General features: G+C 35.7%; 1 protein-coding gene across 1 annotated transcript in view; it reads left to right on the top strand.

Annotated features, from left to right (window-relative positions):
- CDH18 (cadherin 18) overlaps positions 1 to 20992 on the top strand; it is a 498169-nt gene that overhangs the window by 262018 nt on the left and 215159 nt on the right. Inside the window, exon 4 of the mRNA XM_024121138.2 lies at positions 5202 to 5321. Coding sequence (XP_023976906.1) covers positions 5202 to 5321 — 120 coding nt within the window. The remainder of the gene's footprint in view (positions 1 to 5201; positions 5322 to 20992) is intronic.

Raw genomic sequence — 20992 nt, 5'->3', positions numbered from 1 at the left:
AGTTCCATTAAAAGGATCTAACTGAAAGAACACAGAAACTAACAATAGCTGTGATTGAAAATATACAATTAGAATAGTGACTTCTGCTGTTACCCCGATGTTTCATAAGTGTACTTGCAGAGGATTTTTTTTAATCCAGTGACTCTTGTGTGAATACTCAGGCCTTTATAAAATTACACAATGACTGGAATACTGTGCTATTTCTCTGTTGGTGAAATGACAGTCCTCCTGTGAGGAATAAAATTTAAGTTGTATCTTGATGACTGTTACTTTTTCACAGTCCCTGGAAAAAATCTTCTGGGAATTAAGCCCTAAGAGATTCCTTCAGAGAGATACTCTCAGCCTTCATAAATCTCCAGCTTACTTTTCCTTAGAGTTCTTGCTCAGTGTTAATTCACTTGAGATTTTAACAGAGCTGTGAACCCTGACAAGTCATGCATAATGATTTGCAATCTCAGAGAATATTTGTTTGGTATTAAAATGCCTTATTAAATATTTCAAATTGATCTTCGGAGACTTTCGGGAAAGTCCCCTCTGTTTCTCATTGATATGTAATGTTACAAAATGTGTGCTGTTTATAAAACAGTAGTACAAAAAGAAACCACATGGAAAGACTGACGCAGGGCGGTCCCAAAAGGAAACAAGACAAGTTTTATTGTAGAAAAGAGATCTTGAAAGCTTTTGTATGTACTTGAATCTTTTCAGATTTGTTTCAAACATCAGCTGAGAGGCTCTAATCCCTAGCACGGGATTAGCTAAGTGTGAACCATAGGAAATATTTAACGTGAAAATATTGTACACTAAATAGCCGATGAAACTTTAAGATGCAATGTTTCTGTGGCTATTGTTTTTAATGAAAACAGTTGTAAAAATTAAAAACGCTATATAGCACTTTAAAAGTTTTCTTTGATTGGAAGCCAGTTATGTAGGGAAGGGACTGTTGGTTTAATATCTATTGACCAAATCCATATAATAATTTCCAGAGAAAATTAGATTCTTATTTTAATATTCTAGTGGAATAATGGACTTTTAGGTATCTTTACGTATTTTTCTTTGTAAATCTAGCACTGTAGAGGATAATAATTTTCTCTTTTCTGTTATGTACACAGTTAGGGCCCATAGCATGAATAAAGGAATTGAATTGTCCAATGTGGGATACTTTCCTCAGACACAGATATATCCATACCGATAATTTCTTTTTCACTTAAACTTTTAACCAGGAATAAAAAAGTCTTTATTAAAATGACCAATGTAACTAATTAATTTACTTAGAATGCTAATAGGTGGATGACTAGTAATGCCTAATATTCAGAAAAATAATCAAATACCATTAATTCCTACTTAATTTTATTTACTTGTGAGATTAACTTTTGATTTTATCTCCTTTTTGATGTATCTGGCATCAAATAGTCTAGGATATTATCAATCATTTTTTTCTTGGCTTGTAAATTTAGACTCTTGTCCAGAGTCAAAGAACAACCATAAATTCAGAGAATAAATGTCACTTCCTTCCACTGCAGCCCTAGCACAATGTATCAGTTTGCTAGGGCTGCTTGCACCAAAGGACCACAAACTCCGTAGCTTAAACAACACGTTTATTGTATCACTGTTCCTGAAGCTAGATGCCTGAGGTCAAGGTATCAGCAGGGCCATGTTCCCTCTTCAAGCACTGGGGAAGCATCTCTTCCAACCCTCTCCTCCAGCTTCTAGTGCTTTGCTGGCAGTCTTTGACTTACCTTGGCTTGTGCAAGTATCACCTTGATCTCTGCCTTCATCTTCACATAATGTACTTCCTGTGTGTGTATGTGTGTGTGTGTCTGTCTGTCTGTCTCCCTCTAAATTTCCTGTTTTTATAAGGACACCAGTCATGTTAGGGTAGGGGCCCAAACTACTGCAGTGTGACCTCCTCTTAATTAATTACGTCTATAATGACCCTATTTCCTAATAAAATCACCTCTTAAAGAACTGGAGTTCAGAAATTCAACATATGAACTTTGAGGGAAAACAATCCAACTCATAACACACACCCTAAGGCGTTTTATGTTTTTATTATTTATATATTTCTAATTTTTAAAAAAAGCCTTTTTTTCCTTAATGTAAAAGAACTTCCAAAAGCACCAATGGTTCTTAAAATGTTCCCATCAAACCTTCAAATAAACAAGAAAATAAAATAAGTATACTGTTTTCCTTTTGGTTTAGAACTCCTTGGTAGGGAATCTTTGAACAATTTATTTTCCATCCCTGCTATTTAACTCACTCCTGCTGTATTCTGGGGCAGGTTGATTTTTGGTTGAGTTGTGCTGTGCATATACCTATGCTCCCTTCAACCAGCAATCTGTTTACTCAAAGTGGCAGACTGATACCTTCAGATGCCACCAAATACAATGATAGAGGTAATTTACTGTTCTTTGCTTTACACACAAATAGAATTGCCCACTACCCTTGAGACCAATGGTACAGAGGTGTCTGTGATTGATAATGACCATATTTTTTGACCATGGTAGAGAGTTAGTATATTTTCTTTCTCTCCTCTGGAAGGAACTCTTTTCTGCTCTGCCCACTTCTTTTCAGTACTTTAAACCATCACTTAGTCAACACCACCATACTACCTTTATTTCTTTTCTTCCTCCTTTTCTCCTTTTTCTTTATTTCATTTGTCCCTCCACTCATGCATCACAGCTTTCACTTAATAAGCCTGGGCTTTTAAAGACAGCTCAAGCCAAGCAGAGCACTCTTTCTTTCCTGTGGTGGTCCAGCCTGTCACAGTAAATGATGTGTGATCTTGCACTATTTGCCTTTCCCAGTTTTCTTCATGGAATGGTTGCTTTGGGGCTACAGTTTATACATTAAAATTATTTAGACCTAAATCACTATTGTAAGGCCACAGCAAGTTTTAAAACCTGAGCATTTTATAACTGTGGTTTCTTAAAAGATGGCCATTATTTTACTGCTTTCTATCTATACTTTTTTTTTTTGAATGCTAGTAATTCTTTTATGCCCGGTATGGTCAGCATTTTTCCTATAAGATCAAAGATTTGACTGGTATAATTTTATAACATTTTAACCATAGTATGGGCTTTTTTACACATTTTAGAGTCTGATGTGTGTACCTACTACAGATTTTAATTTCTTCAATGAGGTACCAAATGAAAATGCCTCCCTCCTAAACCAACATTTTTGGGTAAAATCTACCTACTGGTATTCTCTGAACAAGTTGGAGAGATGAATATGGGTATGGAACAGGTGTAGAGACATCACAGAAGTCTTTAATGTTCTATAGTAATTATTATACTTAGTCATGGAAGAGGTAGTCTACATGTGACTAGCTCTGGAAAGTTTATCAAGCCAGAAATCATAGTGCTATAATGAGAAAAATTATGGTACACATTCAAGCCCAAATAAGGCTCTCTAAGAATGAACTAACAGTGAAGCAAGAAGATACACATTTTAAACTTTAAAATTTGAGGTCATCATAGATTCACATGCATTCATGAGAAACGATATAGATTTCTTGTACCTTTTACCCAGTTTTACCCCATGCTAACATCCTGCAAAATATCCAATATAAAACAATATCATAACCAGGTTATTGACATTATTTACCAATTTTATTTAGATTTCCCTAGTTTTACCTGTGTGTGTATGTATAAGTTTAGTTCACACGTATCCATACTCAAAATACTGAACAATTCCAGCATCATCATTCTCTCTCATGTTGCCCTTTTATGACCAAACCCATCCCTTTCCACTCCTTCTTTCCAAGACTCTGGCAACTACTAATCTGTCATCCATTTCTAAAATTGCATCACTTCAAGGATGTTAAATAAATGGAATCATACAGTATATAGCCTTTGAGGATTGTCTTTTCCCCTGCTGGGTATGATTCCCTGAAGATTTATCCAAGTTAGTGCATATAATAATATTCTGTTCATTTTTATTGCTAAGTAGTATTCCATAGTACTACTGTACCATGGTTTGTTTAACCATTTTCCCGTTGAAGGATATCTGGGCTTCTTCCACTTTGGTGCTACTAAGAATAATGTTGCTGTGAATATTTGTAAATAGGCTTTTATGTGAGGGTATAATTTTATTACTCTAGCATAAATGCCCAAGAGTACAATTTGCTGGATTGTATGGTAAATGTATGTTTGTTTATTTAAGAATTTTGTAAACTTACGTTTCCACCAGCAGTGTATGAGAGGTCTAATTTCCTGCCAGAATTTGGTGTCACCATTATGTTTTATTAACCACAATTAGAAATTTCTCTTAGGTATAACACAGTCCTTTTCTTCTGAGTGTGCATAATTACTAGTTATATTTTTGCTTAGCATCTCAATGTAAAAATACTATTTAGAACATGGCATTTTATTAAAAAATCTATATACAGTCATCCCTCAGTATCTGCAGGGAATTGGTTCCAGGACCCCCGTGGACACCAGAACCTGCAGATACTCAAGTCCCATAGCTGGCCCTCCATATCCAGATCCGTGGGTTCCATATCCAGAAATTCAACCACTGCAGATCATAACATAGTACACAATCAGCACTTGGTTGCATTCGTGGATGTGGAACCATATATATGGAGGGCCAACTGTACATTTATGTTCTACTAATAAGGATTGTCAAATGAACTTGGCATACTAAGTGTATTAACTTTTCTAGGATCCTTTGAAGGTGCAGAAAAAGTTTTGCTTAAAGCTGTGTCTGAATTCCAACATAGAAGTAAAAACTTTGTAGTTAAGTAGATATTAGACCCTTAGTAGGAGTGTCAGACCTAAATCATAGACTTAATTACTAAAATTAAAAACTGAAAATTGTCAGTACCCCTAGCATTGTTCAAGAGTCAACTGTACACTCTCAAAATACTTTTGATTTTTACCCCCAGTTAACACCTATTTGATTCTTGAGCATTGACCCAACCCGACGCTGATTATGTGAGGGTTAAAAAAGACCCTTTATAATGGTATCAGCATATAAAGAATCGCATTAAACTATCTGAAACTGAACACTACATTCTGGGCTCTCATTTAGGACAATTAGTGGCACGGAAAGAAAGCAGGGACGGTGTTTGAGAGATAAATCTAAGAAATACAAGAAATTATCACTCTCCATAAATATTTCAGCATTACCTTTTTCTGTGTACAAATTAATCATATGTTTAATGCCATCACACACTAAAATTTGTTTTCCTGAATGCACAGGTACCTCTGTTCTACAGGTGACAGCCACTGATGCAGATGACCCTACCTATGGAAACAGTGCTCGGGTGGTTTACAGCATTCTCCAGGGACAGCCCTACTTCTCTGTAGACCCTAAAACAGGTTAGTGTTTTTATGGATAACTTGTGTGCATGCTACAATAAAAGAAAGCAATATTTTCATGTCTGTGTACTCTTGTACATTAGACATTGTTATTTTAGCACATTAAAAAATGCCTTCACTTTGTTCTAAAACAATGTGATTGAATAATTGGAGATAAATTAACTGCTCTCCTTAATATTTGATTATCCATCATTTATATCCATACCAGTAAAATGCTTCTTATCTTTGCATATTTCTGTGACATTTAAATAAATGCTGTCTATTTAAAACAGAGGTTACATAATGCGTCAGCGCTCGAGTATTGTGTTACGTAAAACAAATTAACTGAGGATAAAGCCAAACACATAAGCATTTGTTAAGGAAATATATGAATTCTGCTCCACCTCTTCTCTTTTCTGTACCCAAAATAATCATATCATATTATATTATGTGATGCCAAAATGAAAATGAAGGATACTCAAAGATTCATTTTAGGGCTATGCTATAGCAGCATAGTCTAAAAACCACAAAAACTCATGGCCTTATTGACAAACAGTTTGTAAATAGAAACTTGGCTAAAGCTAAATATAAACCCATTTTTAATGTAGCTAAATGTTCAGTATGAAATGTTTCAAGTTTAATAAACAGTTTCAAGAACGTACATAATCAGGAGACACAGATGGAGCAGAGAGAGGTCCAGGAGGTTCCAGCAGCTTCCTGGATCCTTTCTGGTAATGTGAGATGCATTCTGAATCAAGTTAACATGTGGGATCTTCAAGTAAAGGGCACTGCCACATAACGAACACAGAAGAGTCATATTTGGTCATAAATATCCCCTTACCCTCATATTGTTACATAGCATACAACAATTTTTCAGGGAACTCTGCTCAGCAAGTCTACAGATTACAGTTTATTAACCATTGTCTCAGACAGTGAGGTACATCAGCTGAAATGATGCTATGGACAATCATACTCCAATAGTTAATGCCATTAGATGGCTAGGAGGATTGTCATTATCATGTTGACAAGAAGGTGCCTTCTCTCTTTCCCTGGTGCACTCCAACACAAAGTACACTGGGCAGGAAGAGATCTCAGACATACTGCTTAACCCCTTAAATTTCTATAATTTAAGAAGAAAAGAATGAAAAAGGTGTATAGATAGAGATATGTAAATGAACAATGTACACATATATATCCACATATTATATGCATTACAGTTATAAAATGAATTATAATATTTAATTAAGTAAAATAAAAAATAAGAATTGGGAGATAATAAAAATAAACAATATAACGTGACCTAAAGTGAGTATGAGATATATAAGTTCTTGTAGTACTAAGCCAATACTGAATAGTTAGAAATAAAATTGTTTATTAACCAAATAATCAAAATTCTGGGACAAAAATTATATATCTGTATATATACACATATACATATATACGTGTATGTAGATGCATATATGTATATATATATGTATATATATGTACATGTTGTTCTGGTAGGAGACTTTTAAATTAATTGAAAATATTTTTTATTGAGGTGTATTTGACATATAACACTGTAAATTTAAGGGGTACAAAATGTTGACTTAATGCACTTACATATTGTAATATGGTTGCCCTTGTAGTGATAGAAAATCTTAAGCCAAATCATTATTTGATAATAGTATTGCTCATTTTGTGGTACTTTCCCAATAACCATGGTTCTTTGATATATGAAAGATGTGTATTTTTCACTTTAAATATGCATCTTCCTGAAGGAAAGAAATGAGGAGACCATTCCAGTTACCTTGTTTTAGGATACACACACAAACACATGTTCATGCATGCACACATGTGCACACATACATGGATTTACTCAACTGTCCTTATAGAAAGCCAAATTTTTATGTATACATAAATATTATATTTACTTAATAGAACATGGCTAGGGTATAGACATCTTATATGGATTTTAAAACTTTCCACACACTTCTTGATCTTCTTTAATACCAAATACCAAATCCTGTGTGTTAGTGTATGTCTGAGTTATCTGTCTGAGTGTTTGCATGTGTTGGTGTGAGCACATGCAGGTAGGTGTGTGTGTGTGTGTGTGTGTGTGCGCATGCATATTTACTTTGGACAAAGAAAGCAGGCCACTGAGGACAAGATTTGACTAGTGTTAGACTCTGCTGTAGCTTGTGTTTTAGTGAAGCAAATACATCAAACACAATATTCAAATAAAAATTGCGTTTGGTTGTACATATTTATTATGGGTTAATTAAGTACTTCATGAAACAAAAATAATTATCTGAAATATAAATAGGCTGCTATTCAGGTACTGCTCTATTGAAATGATCTTTGTTCCTACAATTTTTTGTTCCTTTCTTTAAGCAAAATGATTTATTGAATGAAGTGTATGCCTCCATGTTGATATGTTTTAATTTCAATATTGTTTTGTCTGAAGCATCATGGGAGTCTATGGATATATGCTCTACTACAAAGATTGTTTACATATGCAAATTTCTTAGCCTGTTGTCTGTAGAAAGTGCTAAGGGCGATTAGGAAACAAAATGCTGAGTATTCTCTTCAAAGCTAAGACTTTTTTGGTAATTTAAGCTTAAAAGACCTCTTACAATGCAATTAAACATCCTTAGAAATAATGAATTTAGTGAAAATTGTGCCTTAAATAACTGGAATAAAATACAAACATACTTAGAACTAAGGAATCTGTTGCTATAGACGAGATGTTATATAAAAAATGCTGGGATAGTAGTTACTTAAAAATGTACATTTTAATAGTAATACTTTAATTCTATCCTCTCATTTGGCATGACTATATGATAATGTTTCCAATTAGTACTTTCGATGGAGACGAATTATAATAAATCAGATCTTTTGTGCCCAAATAGACTTGTGAGTGATTATGGTTAAGATCAGGACTTTGGATTGTCTTGTTTCCATTATGTTAAAAGGTACATCTTGGTACTTAACCTGATTTTCCAATGACAAGCTGCCAATGAGGCCTTGCTTCCTATTATATTAACTATGTATGAATTGCTGTATCCAGAGAAAAGAATTTTGTGGCTCTTGAGTTACTATACTATACACAATTTGTTTAATAAGGTATGTATTGTTTTCTATTGGAATTGCATTAATCAATATGATGAAACATAAATCTTGTGAATAATTTATTGTTTCAAATAAGTTTTTTTGCAGAAACTATTTCATGATGTTTGCTTAATGTATAACAACAAAAGAGGAATACCCATTAATGAGTGATTTAACATTAACTACTATTTGAAAGATACAGAAGATTGTGAAAAAATAACTGAGATGACAATGAATTGTAAAAGGCATATAATATTTCCGGCCCGACTCATGTAGAAATCGTGTTAATGTAGGCTTTATGAGGATAATTCTACTTAAATATATTCATTTTAATTCAGCAAGAAAACACTTTTAGAGTTGTTATGTGGAGGAACCATTTTAATGTTCATGAAAACTACTAACCCTAAGCAAGGTATTTTGAGGAAGGCAGCTGAGTAAGAAAGCCATATGAAGGGGTCAGAGAACTGAAGTGAAGAGAAATCTGGGCTTATGTTTGTTTATTAACACAACTCAAATCTCTATCGTAATCTAGTTAATATACTGCCAACTGCTTTAAAAATAAATCTATATGTACAAGGACTCTTTGCTTCTTTAGAAACTACAAAATTTAGGTCAGGAGGTATTAATAGAAGCTTGATGATTGAGTTGCTATAAAATAACTACTTCCCTTGACTTAGGTCGAAGACAAAACAAGAAACTTACCATGTTTCTTTCCAGGGTCTTAGAATGGAGGATTCACAAAGGGCAGGCATGAGGTTTTTAAATGAGAATGCATATCTTTTAATGGTCATGGTATTTATAGCCACTTGATGATTTTCTCCACTAGCTGTTTCATAGTCCACAACTTATGAATTACTTCTTGTTATTTTAGCTGGTACATATATGTTAACGTATGCCTATACCTATTTCACATGGAAATGTGTTGAATCTTCCTTGTGGTCAATTCAGGAAACATGAAAACCTGGATTAAAACCTGATGTCAGGGAAAACAAGGGTATACAGGTTTACAAAATCCTATTTATTCTTTATTTACAACTGCTTACAGTGCTAGCAGTGGTGAAGACCAGCTCTTTTGACCATAATTAATATGAAACATAAATCAGTGATAGTCAATGATGGATTCTGCGTAAATGGCACTCATCATGGTTTTTTTGCCACACACATAATAAAGACTATTGGCACATTTATGCAGTTTAATATAGATGCACTTATATTTTAAATTGTGAATCATTGTTCATACAATCTTTATTAATTTTTACTTATTTAAAGTGAATATTTAATTAGAAAATATAGTAGCTTAAAACATTTCTGTTGATAAATTCTACATTTAATTTTCAGATACATACGAATGGTAAGACTAGAAAGACTACCTTTTAATTATATATTGATACAAAGAACATACCAGATTTTTTTCAACACTTCTAGTTCACTTTAGTACTTGAATGTTTCTGTGACATGATGTTAAAAAAGGGTAGACATTGGGTTTCAAATCTCTTGTCTGTCAAAATTTTCTGCATTAATGACATGCATTCCACAGGGAACAGGGCAGTTGACATCAAATAAAATGCACTACACCTAGTGATGCCTATTGGTTCTAAAGGCACAAATAATATTACTACTTATTTTTAAAAGGCATTATTGTAAATATAAAAAGAAATATTTAATTGGCCTTCCTATGAAAACAAATAAATATTTAGTCATGTTATAGTTTAATTAGTATAGTGAAGTAATTCATATTTATTATTTTTCCAAAATACCAAGGGTTATTACAAAATGACTTGGGAATACTTCATGGTTAAATCTTAGGATGTACTTAGTATCATAGTAAATTGATCAAGCTACTTAAATTTTGTGTTCTAGTTTCCTTGTATATATATTTATAATGATAATGCCGATTCCAGTGAGGAGGGTAATGCAATGCTCTTACTTAATCCAGTCATTGGAAAAACATAGGTACTCAGTAAGGTTCTCTCCTTTTGCTCTCTTACCTTTAGCATTGACAAGAATTTCCAAAATTCCTATATGGTTCACCGTGATGAGTTTGAAAGAGTCCATCTAAAGTAGAAAAAAAAAGATTTCGTTTGGAAGAATTTTTTTAGTCCAAATAACCACACAAAATTTTAAAAAGTAAGAGTTCCACTATTAAATCTTATGTAAATTCCTTTTCTGAAATTTCAAAGAAAGTTGTCTTTATAAATATTATTTTTTTCTTGCTTATTGTAATTTTTTATTTAGTTTTGAAATTTCCTTTTTTTATCACTTTTAATTCTCCACTGAAATTATTAATCTAGTCTTTTTTTTTTAACATCTTTATTGGAGTATAATTGCTTTACAATGTTGTGTTAGTTTCTGCTGTGAATCAGCGATATGTATACATATATCCCCATATCCCTTCCCTGTTGAGCCTCCTTCCCACCCTCCCTATCCCACCCCACTAGGTGGTCATAAAGCACCGAACTAACATCCCTGTGCTATGCAGCTGCTTCCCACTAGCGATTTTACATTTGGTGGTCCATATATGTCAATGCTACTCTCTCACTTTGGCCCAGCTTACACTTCCCCCTCCCCATATCCTCAAGTCCAGTCTCTATGTCTGCATCTTTATTCCTGTCCTGCCCCTAGGTTCATCAGAAGCATTTTTTTTTTTTTTTAGATTTCATATATATGTGTTAGCATACAGTATTTGTTTTTCTCTTTCTGACTTACTTCACTCTGTATGACAGACTCTAGATCCATACACCTTACTACAAATAACTCAATTTCATTTCTTTTTTTTGGCTGAGTAATATTCCATTGTATACCTGCACCACATCTTCTTTATCCATACATTGGTCGATGGACACTTAGGTTGCTTCCATGTCCCAGCTATTCTAAATAGTGCTGCAATGAATATCGTGCTACATATCTTTTTTTGAATTATGGTTTTCTCAGGGTATATGCCCAGTAGTGGGATTGCTGGGTCATATGGTAGTGCTATTTGTAGTTTTCTAAGGGACCTCCATACTGTTCTCCATAGTGGCTGTATCAATTTACATTCCCACCAACAGTGCAAGAGGGTTCCCTTATCTCCACACCCTCTTCAGCTTTTATTGTTTGTAGATTTTTTGATGATGGCCATTCTGACCAGTGTGAGAGGATACCTCATTGTGGTTTTGACTTGCATTTCACTAAAGATGAGTGATGTTGAGCTATTTTCTCCCATTCTGAGGTTTGTCTTTTCATCTTGTTTATGGTTTCCTTGGCTGTGCAAAAGTTTATAAGTTTCATTAAGTCCCATTTGTTTATTTTTATTTTTATATCCTTTTCTCTAGGAGGTGGGTCAAAAAGGATCTTGCTGTGATTTATGTCATAGAGTGTTCTGCCTATGTTTTCCTCTAAGAGTTTGATAGTGTCTGGCCTTACATTTAGGTCTTTAATCCATTTTGAGTTTATTTTTGTGTATGGTGTTAAAGAGTGTTCTAACTTCATTCTTTTACATGTAGCTGTCCAATTTTTCCAGCACTACTTATTGAAGTGGCTGTCTTTTCTCCATTGTATATTCTTGCCTCCTTTATCAAAGATAAGGTGACCGTATGTGCATGGATTTATCTCTGGGCTTTCTATCCTGTTCCATTGATCTGCATTTCTATTTTGGTGCCAGAACCATACTGTCTTGATTACTGTAGCTTTGTAGTACAGTCTGAAGTCAGGGAGCCTGATTCTTCCAGCTCAGTTTTTCTTTCTCATGATTGCTTTGGCTATTCAGTGTCTTTTGTGTTTCCATACAAATTATAAAATTTTTAGTTCTAGTTCTGTGAAAAATGCCATTGGTAGTTTGATAGGGATTGCACTGAATCTGTAGATCACTTTGGGTAGTATAGTCATTTTCACAATGTTGATTCTTCCAATCCAAGAACATGGTATATCTCTCCAGGGTCCTATAGTTTTCTGCATACAGGTCTTTTGTGTCCTTAGGTAGTTTTATTCCTAGGTATTTTATTCTTTTTGTTGCAGTGGTAAATGGGAGTGTTTCCTTAATTTCTCTCTCAGATTTTTCATTGTTAGTGTATAGGAAGGAAAGAGATTTATGTGCTTTAACTTTGTCTCCTGCTACGTTACCTAATTCATTGATTAGCTCTAGTGGTTTTCTGGTAGCATCTTTAGGATTCTTTATGTATAGTATCATATCATCTGCAAACAGTGTCACTTTTGCTTCTTCTTTTCCGATTTGGATTCCTTTTATTCCTTTTTCTTCTCTGATTGTCATGGCTAACACTTCCAAAACTGTGTTGAATAATAGTGGTGAGAATGGGCAACCTTGTCTTCTTCCTGATCTTAGTGGAAATGGTTTCAGCTTTTCACCATTGAGAGTGATGTTGGCTGTGGGTTTGTCATATATGGTCTTTATTATGTTGAGGTAATTTCCTTCTATCCCTACTTTCTGGAGAGTTTTCATCCTAAATGGGTGTTTAATTTTGTCAGAAGTTTTTTATGCATCTGTTGAGATTATCATGTGTTTCTATCCTTCATTTTGTTAATATGGTGTATCACATTGATTGATTTGCATATATTGAAGAGTCCTTGCATTCCTGGGATAAATCCCACTTGATCACGTTGTATGATCCATTTAATGTGCTGTTGGATTCTGTTTGCTAGTATTTTGTTGAGGCTTTTTACATCTATGTTCATCAGTGATATTGGGGTGTAGTTTTCTCTTTTTGTGGCATCTTTGTCTGGTTTTGGCATCAGCGTGATGGTGGCGTGGTAGAATGAGTTGGGGAGTGTCCCTCCCTCTGCTATATTTTCAAAGAGTTTGAGAAGGGTCGGTGTAAGCTCTTCTCTAAATGTTTGATAGAATTCACCTGTGAAGGCATCTTGCCCTGGGCTTTTGTTTGTTTGAAGATTTTTAATCACAGTCTCATTATCAGTGCTTGTGATTGGTCTGTTCATATTTTCTATTTCCTCCTGGTTCAGTTTTAGAAGGTTCTACTTTTCTAAGAATTTGTCCATTTCAACCAGGTTATCCAGTGTATTCGCTAATAGCTGCATCTAGTAATCTCTCGTGATCCTTTATATTTCTGTAGTGTCAGTTGTTACTTCTCCTTTTTCATTTCTAATTCTGTTGATTTAAGTCTACTCCCTTCTTTTCTTGATGAGTCTGCCTAATGGTTTATCAATTTTGTTGATCTTCCCAAAGAACCAGCTTTTAGTTTTGTTGATCTTTGCTATCATTTCCTTCAATTCTTTTTCATTTATATCTGATCTGATCTTTATGATTTCTTTCCTTCTGCTAACTTTGGGGTTTTTTTGGTTCTTCTTTCTCTAATTGCTTTAGGTGTAAGGTTAGGTTGTTTATTTGAGATGTTTCCTTCCTCTAATTTTTTTAGGTGTAAGGTTAGGTTGTTTATTTGAGATGTTTCTTGTTTCTTGAGGTAGGATTGTATTGCTCTAAACTTCCCTCTTAGAACTGCTTTTGCTGCATCCCATATGTTTTGGGTCTTCGTGTTTTCATTGTCATTTGTTTCTAGGTGTTTATTTATTTCCTCTGATTTCTTCATGATCCCTTGGTTATTTAGTAGCGTATTGTTTAGCCTCCATGTGTTTCTATGTTTTACGATGTTTTTTCCTGTAATTGCTATCTGGTCTCACAGCATTGTGGTCAGGAAAGATACTTGATACAATTTCAATTTTCTTAAGTTTAGCAAGGCTTGATTTGTGATCCAAGATATGATCTGTCCTGGAGAATGTTCCATGAGCACTTGAGAAGAAAGTGTATTGTGTTGTTTTTAGATGGAATCTCCTATAAATATCAATTAAATCCATCTTGTTTAATGTGGCATTTAAAGCCTATGTTTCCTTATTTATTTTCATTTTGGATGATCTGTCTGTTGGTGAAAGCGGGGTGTTAAAGTCCTCTAAAGTCCCCTGTGTTACTGTCAATTTCCCCTTCTATGGCTGTTAGCATTTGTCTTATGTATTGAAATGATCCTATGTAGGGTGCATTGTAATTGTAAACAAATATTTACAATTGTTATATCTTCTTCTTGGATTGATCGCTTGATCATTATGTAATGTCCTTCTTTGTCTCCTGTTATAGTCTTTATTTTAAAGTCTATTTTGTCTGATATGAGAATAGCTACTCCAGCTTTCTTTTGATTTCCGTTTGCATGCAATATCTTTTTTCCATCCCCTCACTTTCAGTCTGCCCCTAGGTCTGAAGTGAGTCTCTTGTAGACAGTATATATACATATTTTGTTTTTATATCCATTCAGCCAGTGTTTGTCTTTTGGTTGGAGCATTTAATCCATTTACATTTAAGGTAATTATTGATATGTATGTTCCTATTACCATTTTCTAATTGTTTTGGGTTTGTTATTGTATGTCTTTTCCTTCTCTTGTGTTTCCTGCCTAGAGAAGTTCCTTTAGCATTTGCTGTAAAGCTGGTTTGGTGCTGCTGAATTCTCTTAACTTTTGCTTGTCTGTAAAGGTTTTAATTTCTCTGTTGAATCTGAATGAGATCCTTGTTGGGTAAAGTATTCTTGGTTGTAGGTTTTTCCCTTTCATCACTTTAAATATGTCCTCCCAGTCCCTTCTGGCTTGCAGAGTTTCTGCTGAAAGATCAGCGGTTAACCTTATGAGGATTCCCCTGTATGTTATTTGTTGCTTTTTCCTTGCTGCTTTTAATATTGTTTCTTTGTATTTAATTTTTGATAGTTTGATTAATATGTGTCTTGACATGTTTCTCCTTGGGTTTTTTCTGTATGGGATTCTCTGTGCTTCCTGGAGTTGATTGACTATCTCCTTTCCCATGTTTGGGAAGTTTTCAACTATAATCTCTTCAAATATTTTCTCAGTGCCTTTCTTTTTGTATTCTTTTTCTGGGACCCCTATAATTCGAATGTTGGTACATTTAATGTTGTCCCAGAGATCTCTGAGACTGTCCTCAATTCTTTTCATTCTTTTTTTCTTTATTCTGCTCTGAGGCTGTTATTTCCACTCTTTTATCTTCCAGGTCACTTATCCGTTCTTCTGCCTCAATTATTCTGCTATTGAGTCCTTAAGCATTTCTTGTATTTTCTCCATTCTATTTCCAAGATTTTGGATCATCTTTACTATCATTACTTTGAATTCTTTTTCAGGTAGACTGCCTATTTCCTCTTCATTTGTTTGGTTTGGTGGGTTTTTACTTTGCTCCTTTATCTGCTGCATATTTCTCTGTCTTCTCATTTTACATAACTTACTGTGTTTGGGGTGTCCTTTTCTCAGGCTGTAGGTTCGTAGTTCCCATTGTTTTTGGTGTCTGCCCCCAGTGGGTGAGATTGGTTCAGTGGCTTGTGTAGGCTTCCTGGTGGAGAGGGCTGGTGTCTGTGTTTTGGTGGGTGGTGCTGAATCTTGTCCTTCTTTTGGGCATGGCCACATCCGGTGGTGTTTTTTGGGGTGTTTGTAAACTTAGTATGACTTTCAGCAGCCTCTCTGCTAATGGGTGGGCTTGTGTTCCTGTCTTGCTAGTTTGGCAGGGAGTGTCCAGCACTGGAGCTTCCTGGCCATTGGCTGGTGCTGGGTCTTAGTGTTGAGACGGAGATCTCTGAGAGAGCTCTCGCTGATTGATATTACGTGGGACCTGGTGGTCTCTGATGCTCCAATGTCCTGGACTTGGCTGTCCCACCTCAGAGGCTCAGGCCTGACACCCAGCCAGAGCACTAAGACCCTGCCAGCCACACGGCTCAGAAGAAAAGGAAGAAAAGAAAAGAAAAGAAAAGAAAAGAAAAGAAAAGAAAAAGAACACATAAGACCCCAAACCAAATGGTAAAAGCATAACTAAACAGACAAAATCACATGAAGAAACATACACACACACTCATAAGAAGAAAACAAACAAACAGCAACAACAAAAATACCAACAGTCAGAACTCCAAAACAAATGGTAAAAGCAAACCTAAAGAAACAAAATCACACAAAAAAAACATACATATACACACTCACAAAAAGAGAAAAAAGGAAAAAAACAATGAAAAATAATATTTTTAAAAATTAAATTAAAAATATTTTAAAAATGAAGAGAGCAAGCAAACCAATAAATAAATCCTTCAGTGATAAAAAGCACTAAAAGCTAAACTAAGATAAACATAAAAACCAGAAACAAATCAGAGACAGCAAGAAAACCCCAAGTCTACATTTGCTCCCAAAATCTACCACTTCAATTTTGGGAACATTCATTGTATATTCAGGTATTCCACAGATGCAGGGTTCATTAAGTTGATTGTGGGGTTTTAATCTGCTGCTCCTGAGGCTGCTGGGAGAAATTTCCCTTTCTCCTTTTTGTTTGCATAGCTCCTGGAGTTCAGCTTTGGATTTGGCCCTACTTCTGCATGTAGGTCTCCTGGGGTCGTCTGTTTCCCACCGAGACAGGAGGGCATTAAAGGAGCGGCCGATTAGGGAGCTGTGGCTCACTCAGGCTGGGGGGAGAGAGGGGTACTCTAGTCATAATTGCAATGTGGAGTGAGCCTGCAGCAGCAGAGGCCAACATGACATTGCAACAGCCTGCAGTGCACTGTGTGTTCTCCCGGGGAAGTTGTCCCTGGATCATGGGACCCTGGCAGTGGCGGGCTGCACCGGCTCCCGGGAGGGGAGGTGTGGATAGTGACCTGTGCTTGCACACAGGATTCTTGGTGGCTGCAGCAGCAGCGTTAGCATTCCACGCCCATCTCTGGGGTCAAAGCTGATAGCCACGGCTCACACCCATCTCTGGAGCTCATTTAGGCGGTGCTCTGCCTTCTGTGGGCAGACAGGGAAGGAATCTCCTCTTCTTGCGCACCTGCAACAATGGTCTCTTGCCTCTTAGGCAGCTCCGACAAGCCTCTCGGTCTGGTGAGTGCTGGTCGGCACCGATCCTCTGTGCGGGAATCTCTCTGCTTTGCCCTAGGCACCCCTGTTGTTGTGCTCTCCTTTGTGGCTCCAGAGCTTCCCCCCCGCCCACTGCCCCGTCTCTGCCAGTGAAGGGGCTTCCTAGTGTGTGGAAACTTTTCCTCCTTCACAGCTCCCTCCCAGAGGTGCAGGTCACATCCCTATTCTTTTGTGTCTGTTTTTCCTTTTTTTCTTTTGCCCTACCCCCAGGTACGTGGGGAGTTTTCTGCATTTTGGGAGGTCTGAGGTCTTCTGCCAGCGTTCAGTAGGTGTTCTGTAGGAGTTGTTCCACATGTAGATGAATTTTTGATGTATTTGTGGGGAGAAAGGTGATCTCCACGTCTTACTCCTCCACCATCTTGAAGGTCTCCCCTACAATTATTATTAATAAGAGAAAAATGCTTTTAGAAAATGTGGAATGGTAATTTAAAGGGAAATAAATTAGGCAAAATAACTAGCCTTTTAGCTTAAATATGACTGTCCCAACTCAGAATAGTGTCTCTAGATGAGGCAAAGTGGCATGCTTACTGTGAAGTAATTGTCTTTAATGCTTAGGTCTTAACCAATAATAGCTTTGATTCTCAAAAATGAGCTTTACTTAACTTCTTGTAGTAGAAATCAATCAGCTATTAAAAAAGCACTTAGTGGAGGACCTCAGTGCATTTCCTAGGATGTAACTGAAAACAAAGTTTGTAACATTCTTCAGTCTGCATGATGTAATTAAATACATCAACAATTTTGGTTCTATTTAACCTCAGTATTTAACTTCAAATGTATTTCATTTCAAAAATGAACAAAAAAATGTTTGTAGATCATTATGTATGTTTGGTTAAAAGATGTAAAGCCTCTTTAAATGTTTTATAGATTTCAATACTAATTTTTCATAATTCTATATGAAAATCTACTTGCACACTGTTTTTCCCCAAAACAATATTTTATATTTATTAATAACTAAGAAGTTAAAACATTTAATTATAGTCCACAATATCTGTAGAAGGTAGAGTATTCCACAGTAGAATATGTTTTGTCAGTTTTTCTCCTTCGTAGCCCATCCCTAATTCGTATAATAACAATAATAATAATTGCATGCACAAAAATTTTCAAAGAATTTTCCTATGATTGAGTACATAACACACAAAAATATTAATTGGTAATCCCAATGCTAAAAAATCCGCCTCTCTTAGAGAAAAATGCAATGCAGTAATTCAAAGTTGTGTCATATCATCAATTTGCTGAAAGAAATATTGTCATACTTTGTCTTCTTTAGGAAAGAATTCTAAAGAGTTCCTGAACTGCAGCAGAGTGTATGGGGATTAACAACACAAGAAGTCCATTTTATATAGCATTTAAGAAATAGTTAATTCACTATGGTAGACACAAGCGGATGTCCACTCAATACTCATTTTTTACTTTGCTGATCCTATCAGAACTCTGATTTTCTGTGTAGTGACATAACTCAATTAAAAAATTAGATTTCCTAGCCTCCCCACAACTTCTGTGACCCAGTTCTGGTCAGTGAGATATAAAGGAAAGACCACTGGGGGTTTTTAGGAAAGTTTTGTTATCTCTATACAGGTGCCAGTGCTTCCTCTTTTGGTCTTTCAATCTTGTAGATTTAAGTAGCATTGACATATATACACTACCAAATGTAAAATAGATAGTTAGTGGGAAGCAGCTGCATAGCAAAGGGAGATCAGCTTGGTGCTTTGTGACCACCTAGGGGGTGGGATAGGGAGGGTGGGAGGGAGACAAAAGAAGGAGGGGATATGGGTATATATGTATACATATAGCTGACTCACTTTGTTATATAGCAGAAACAAACACAACATTGTACAGCAATTATACTCCAATAAAGATGTTAAAAAAAAACAAACATGTAAATTTTCCTATGATTGAGTACATAACACACAAAAATATTAATTGGTAATCCCAATGCTAAAAAATCCGCCTCTCTTAGAGAAAAATGCAATGCAGTAATTCAAAGTTGTGTCATATCATCAATTTGCTGAAAGAAATATTGTCATACTTTGTCTTCTTTAGGAAAGAATTCTAAAGAGTTCCTGAACTGCAGCAGAGTGTATGGGGATTAACAACACAAGAAGTCCATTTTATATAGCATTTAAGAAATAGTTAATTCACTATGGTAGACACAAGCGGTTGTCCACTCAATACTGATTTCTTACTTTGCTGATCCTATCAGAACTCTGATTTTCTGTGTAGTGACATAACTCAATTAAAAAATTAGATTTCCTAGCCTCCCCACAACTTCTGTGACCCAGTTCTGGTCAGTGAGATATAAAGGAAAGACCACTGGGGGTTTTTAGGAAAGTTTTGTTATCTCTATACAGGTGCCAGTGCTTCCTCTTTTGGTCTTTCAATCTTGTAGATTTAAGTAGCATTGACATATATACACTACCAAATGTAAAATAGATAGTTAGTGGGAAGCAGCTGCATAGCAAAGGGAGATCAGCTTGGTGCTTTGTGACCACCTAGGGGGTGGGATAGGGAGGGTGGGAGGGAGACAAAAGAAGGAGGGGATATGGGTATATATGTATACATATAGCTGACTCACTTTGTTATATAGCAGAAACAAACACAACATTGTACAGCAATTATACTCCAATAAAGATGTTAAAAAAAAACAAACATGTAATTGTTGGCAGTATGGTAGCGATTTTGTGATCATGCAACAAGTACACAAGATAAAAGTTACATGCAAAACATTGCTGAACAAGATGCTGGCAGGTTTGTCCCTCTGGATATGTTATTTTTATGTACAGGTACATTCAATGCTGATAGCTGGATCTTCGTGAAATGTGCTTTGCAGGACGATGAATCACCTTTATAGCGCAATGCACTGCCCAGGAAGGTGTAGAGCAGACTCCCCGAGTTGACATTCATTCCTCTCAATCCAAAATCCACGATCCACAGAGAGCACCCTGCTCTCTGTGTATGAGTAGCCATTTTACAGTTCTCGTACCAGTACTAAACTGGAAAATGAAAAAATGCAATGCAGTAATTCAAAGTTGTGTCATATCATCAATTTGCTGAAAGAAATATTGTCATACTTTGTCTTCTTTAGGAAAGAATTCTAAAGAGTTCCTGAACTGCAGCAGAGTGTATGGGGATTAACAACACAAGAAGTCCATTTTATATAGCATTTAAGAAATAGTTAATTCACTATGGTAGACACAAGCGGTTGTCCACTCAATACTGATTTCTTACTTTGCTGATCCTATCAGAACTCTGATTTTCTGTGTAGTGACATAACTCAATTAAAAAATTAGATTTCCTAGCCTCCCCACAATTTCTGTGACCCAGTTCTGGTCAGTGAGATATAAAGGAAAGACCACTGGGGGTTTTTAGGAAAGTTTTGTTATCTCTATACAGGTGCCAGTGCTTCCTCTTTTGGTCTTTCAATCTTGTAGATTTAAGTAGCATTGACATATATACACTACCAAATGTAAAATAGATAGTTAGTGGGAAGCAGCTGCATAGCAAAGGGAATGCACTGCCCAGGAAGGTGTAGAGCAGACTCCCCGAGTTGACATTCATTCCTCTCAATCCAAAATCCACGATCCACAGAGAGCACCCTGCTCTCTGTGTATGAGTAGCCATTTTACAGTTCTCGTACCAGTACTAAACTGGAAAATGAAATTTGTCATACTGGCTTAAGTTAAATATCAAAAGTTATACTAAAAGTTGATATTTGTGACATC

The sequence above is a fragment of the Physeter macrocephalus genome, chromosome 8, assembly GCF_002837175.3.
Source record: "Physeter macrocephalus isolate SW-GA chromosome 8, ASM283717v5, whole genome shotgun sequence".
In the NCBI taxonomy this organism is placed as follows: Eukaryota; Metazoa; Chordata; class Mammalia; order Artiodactyla; family Physeteridae; genus Physeter; species Physeter macrocephalus.
Note: the sequence above shows the minus strand (reverse complement) of the source record. Positions and strands in the feature narration are given on the sequence as shown.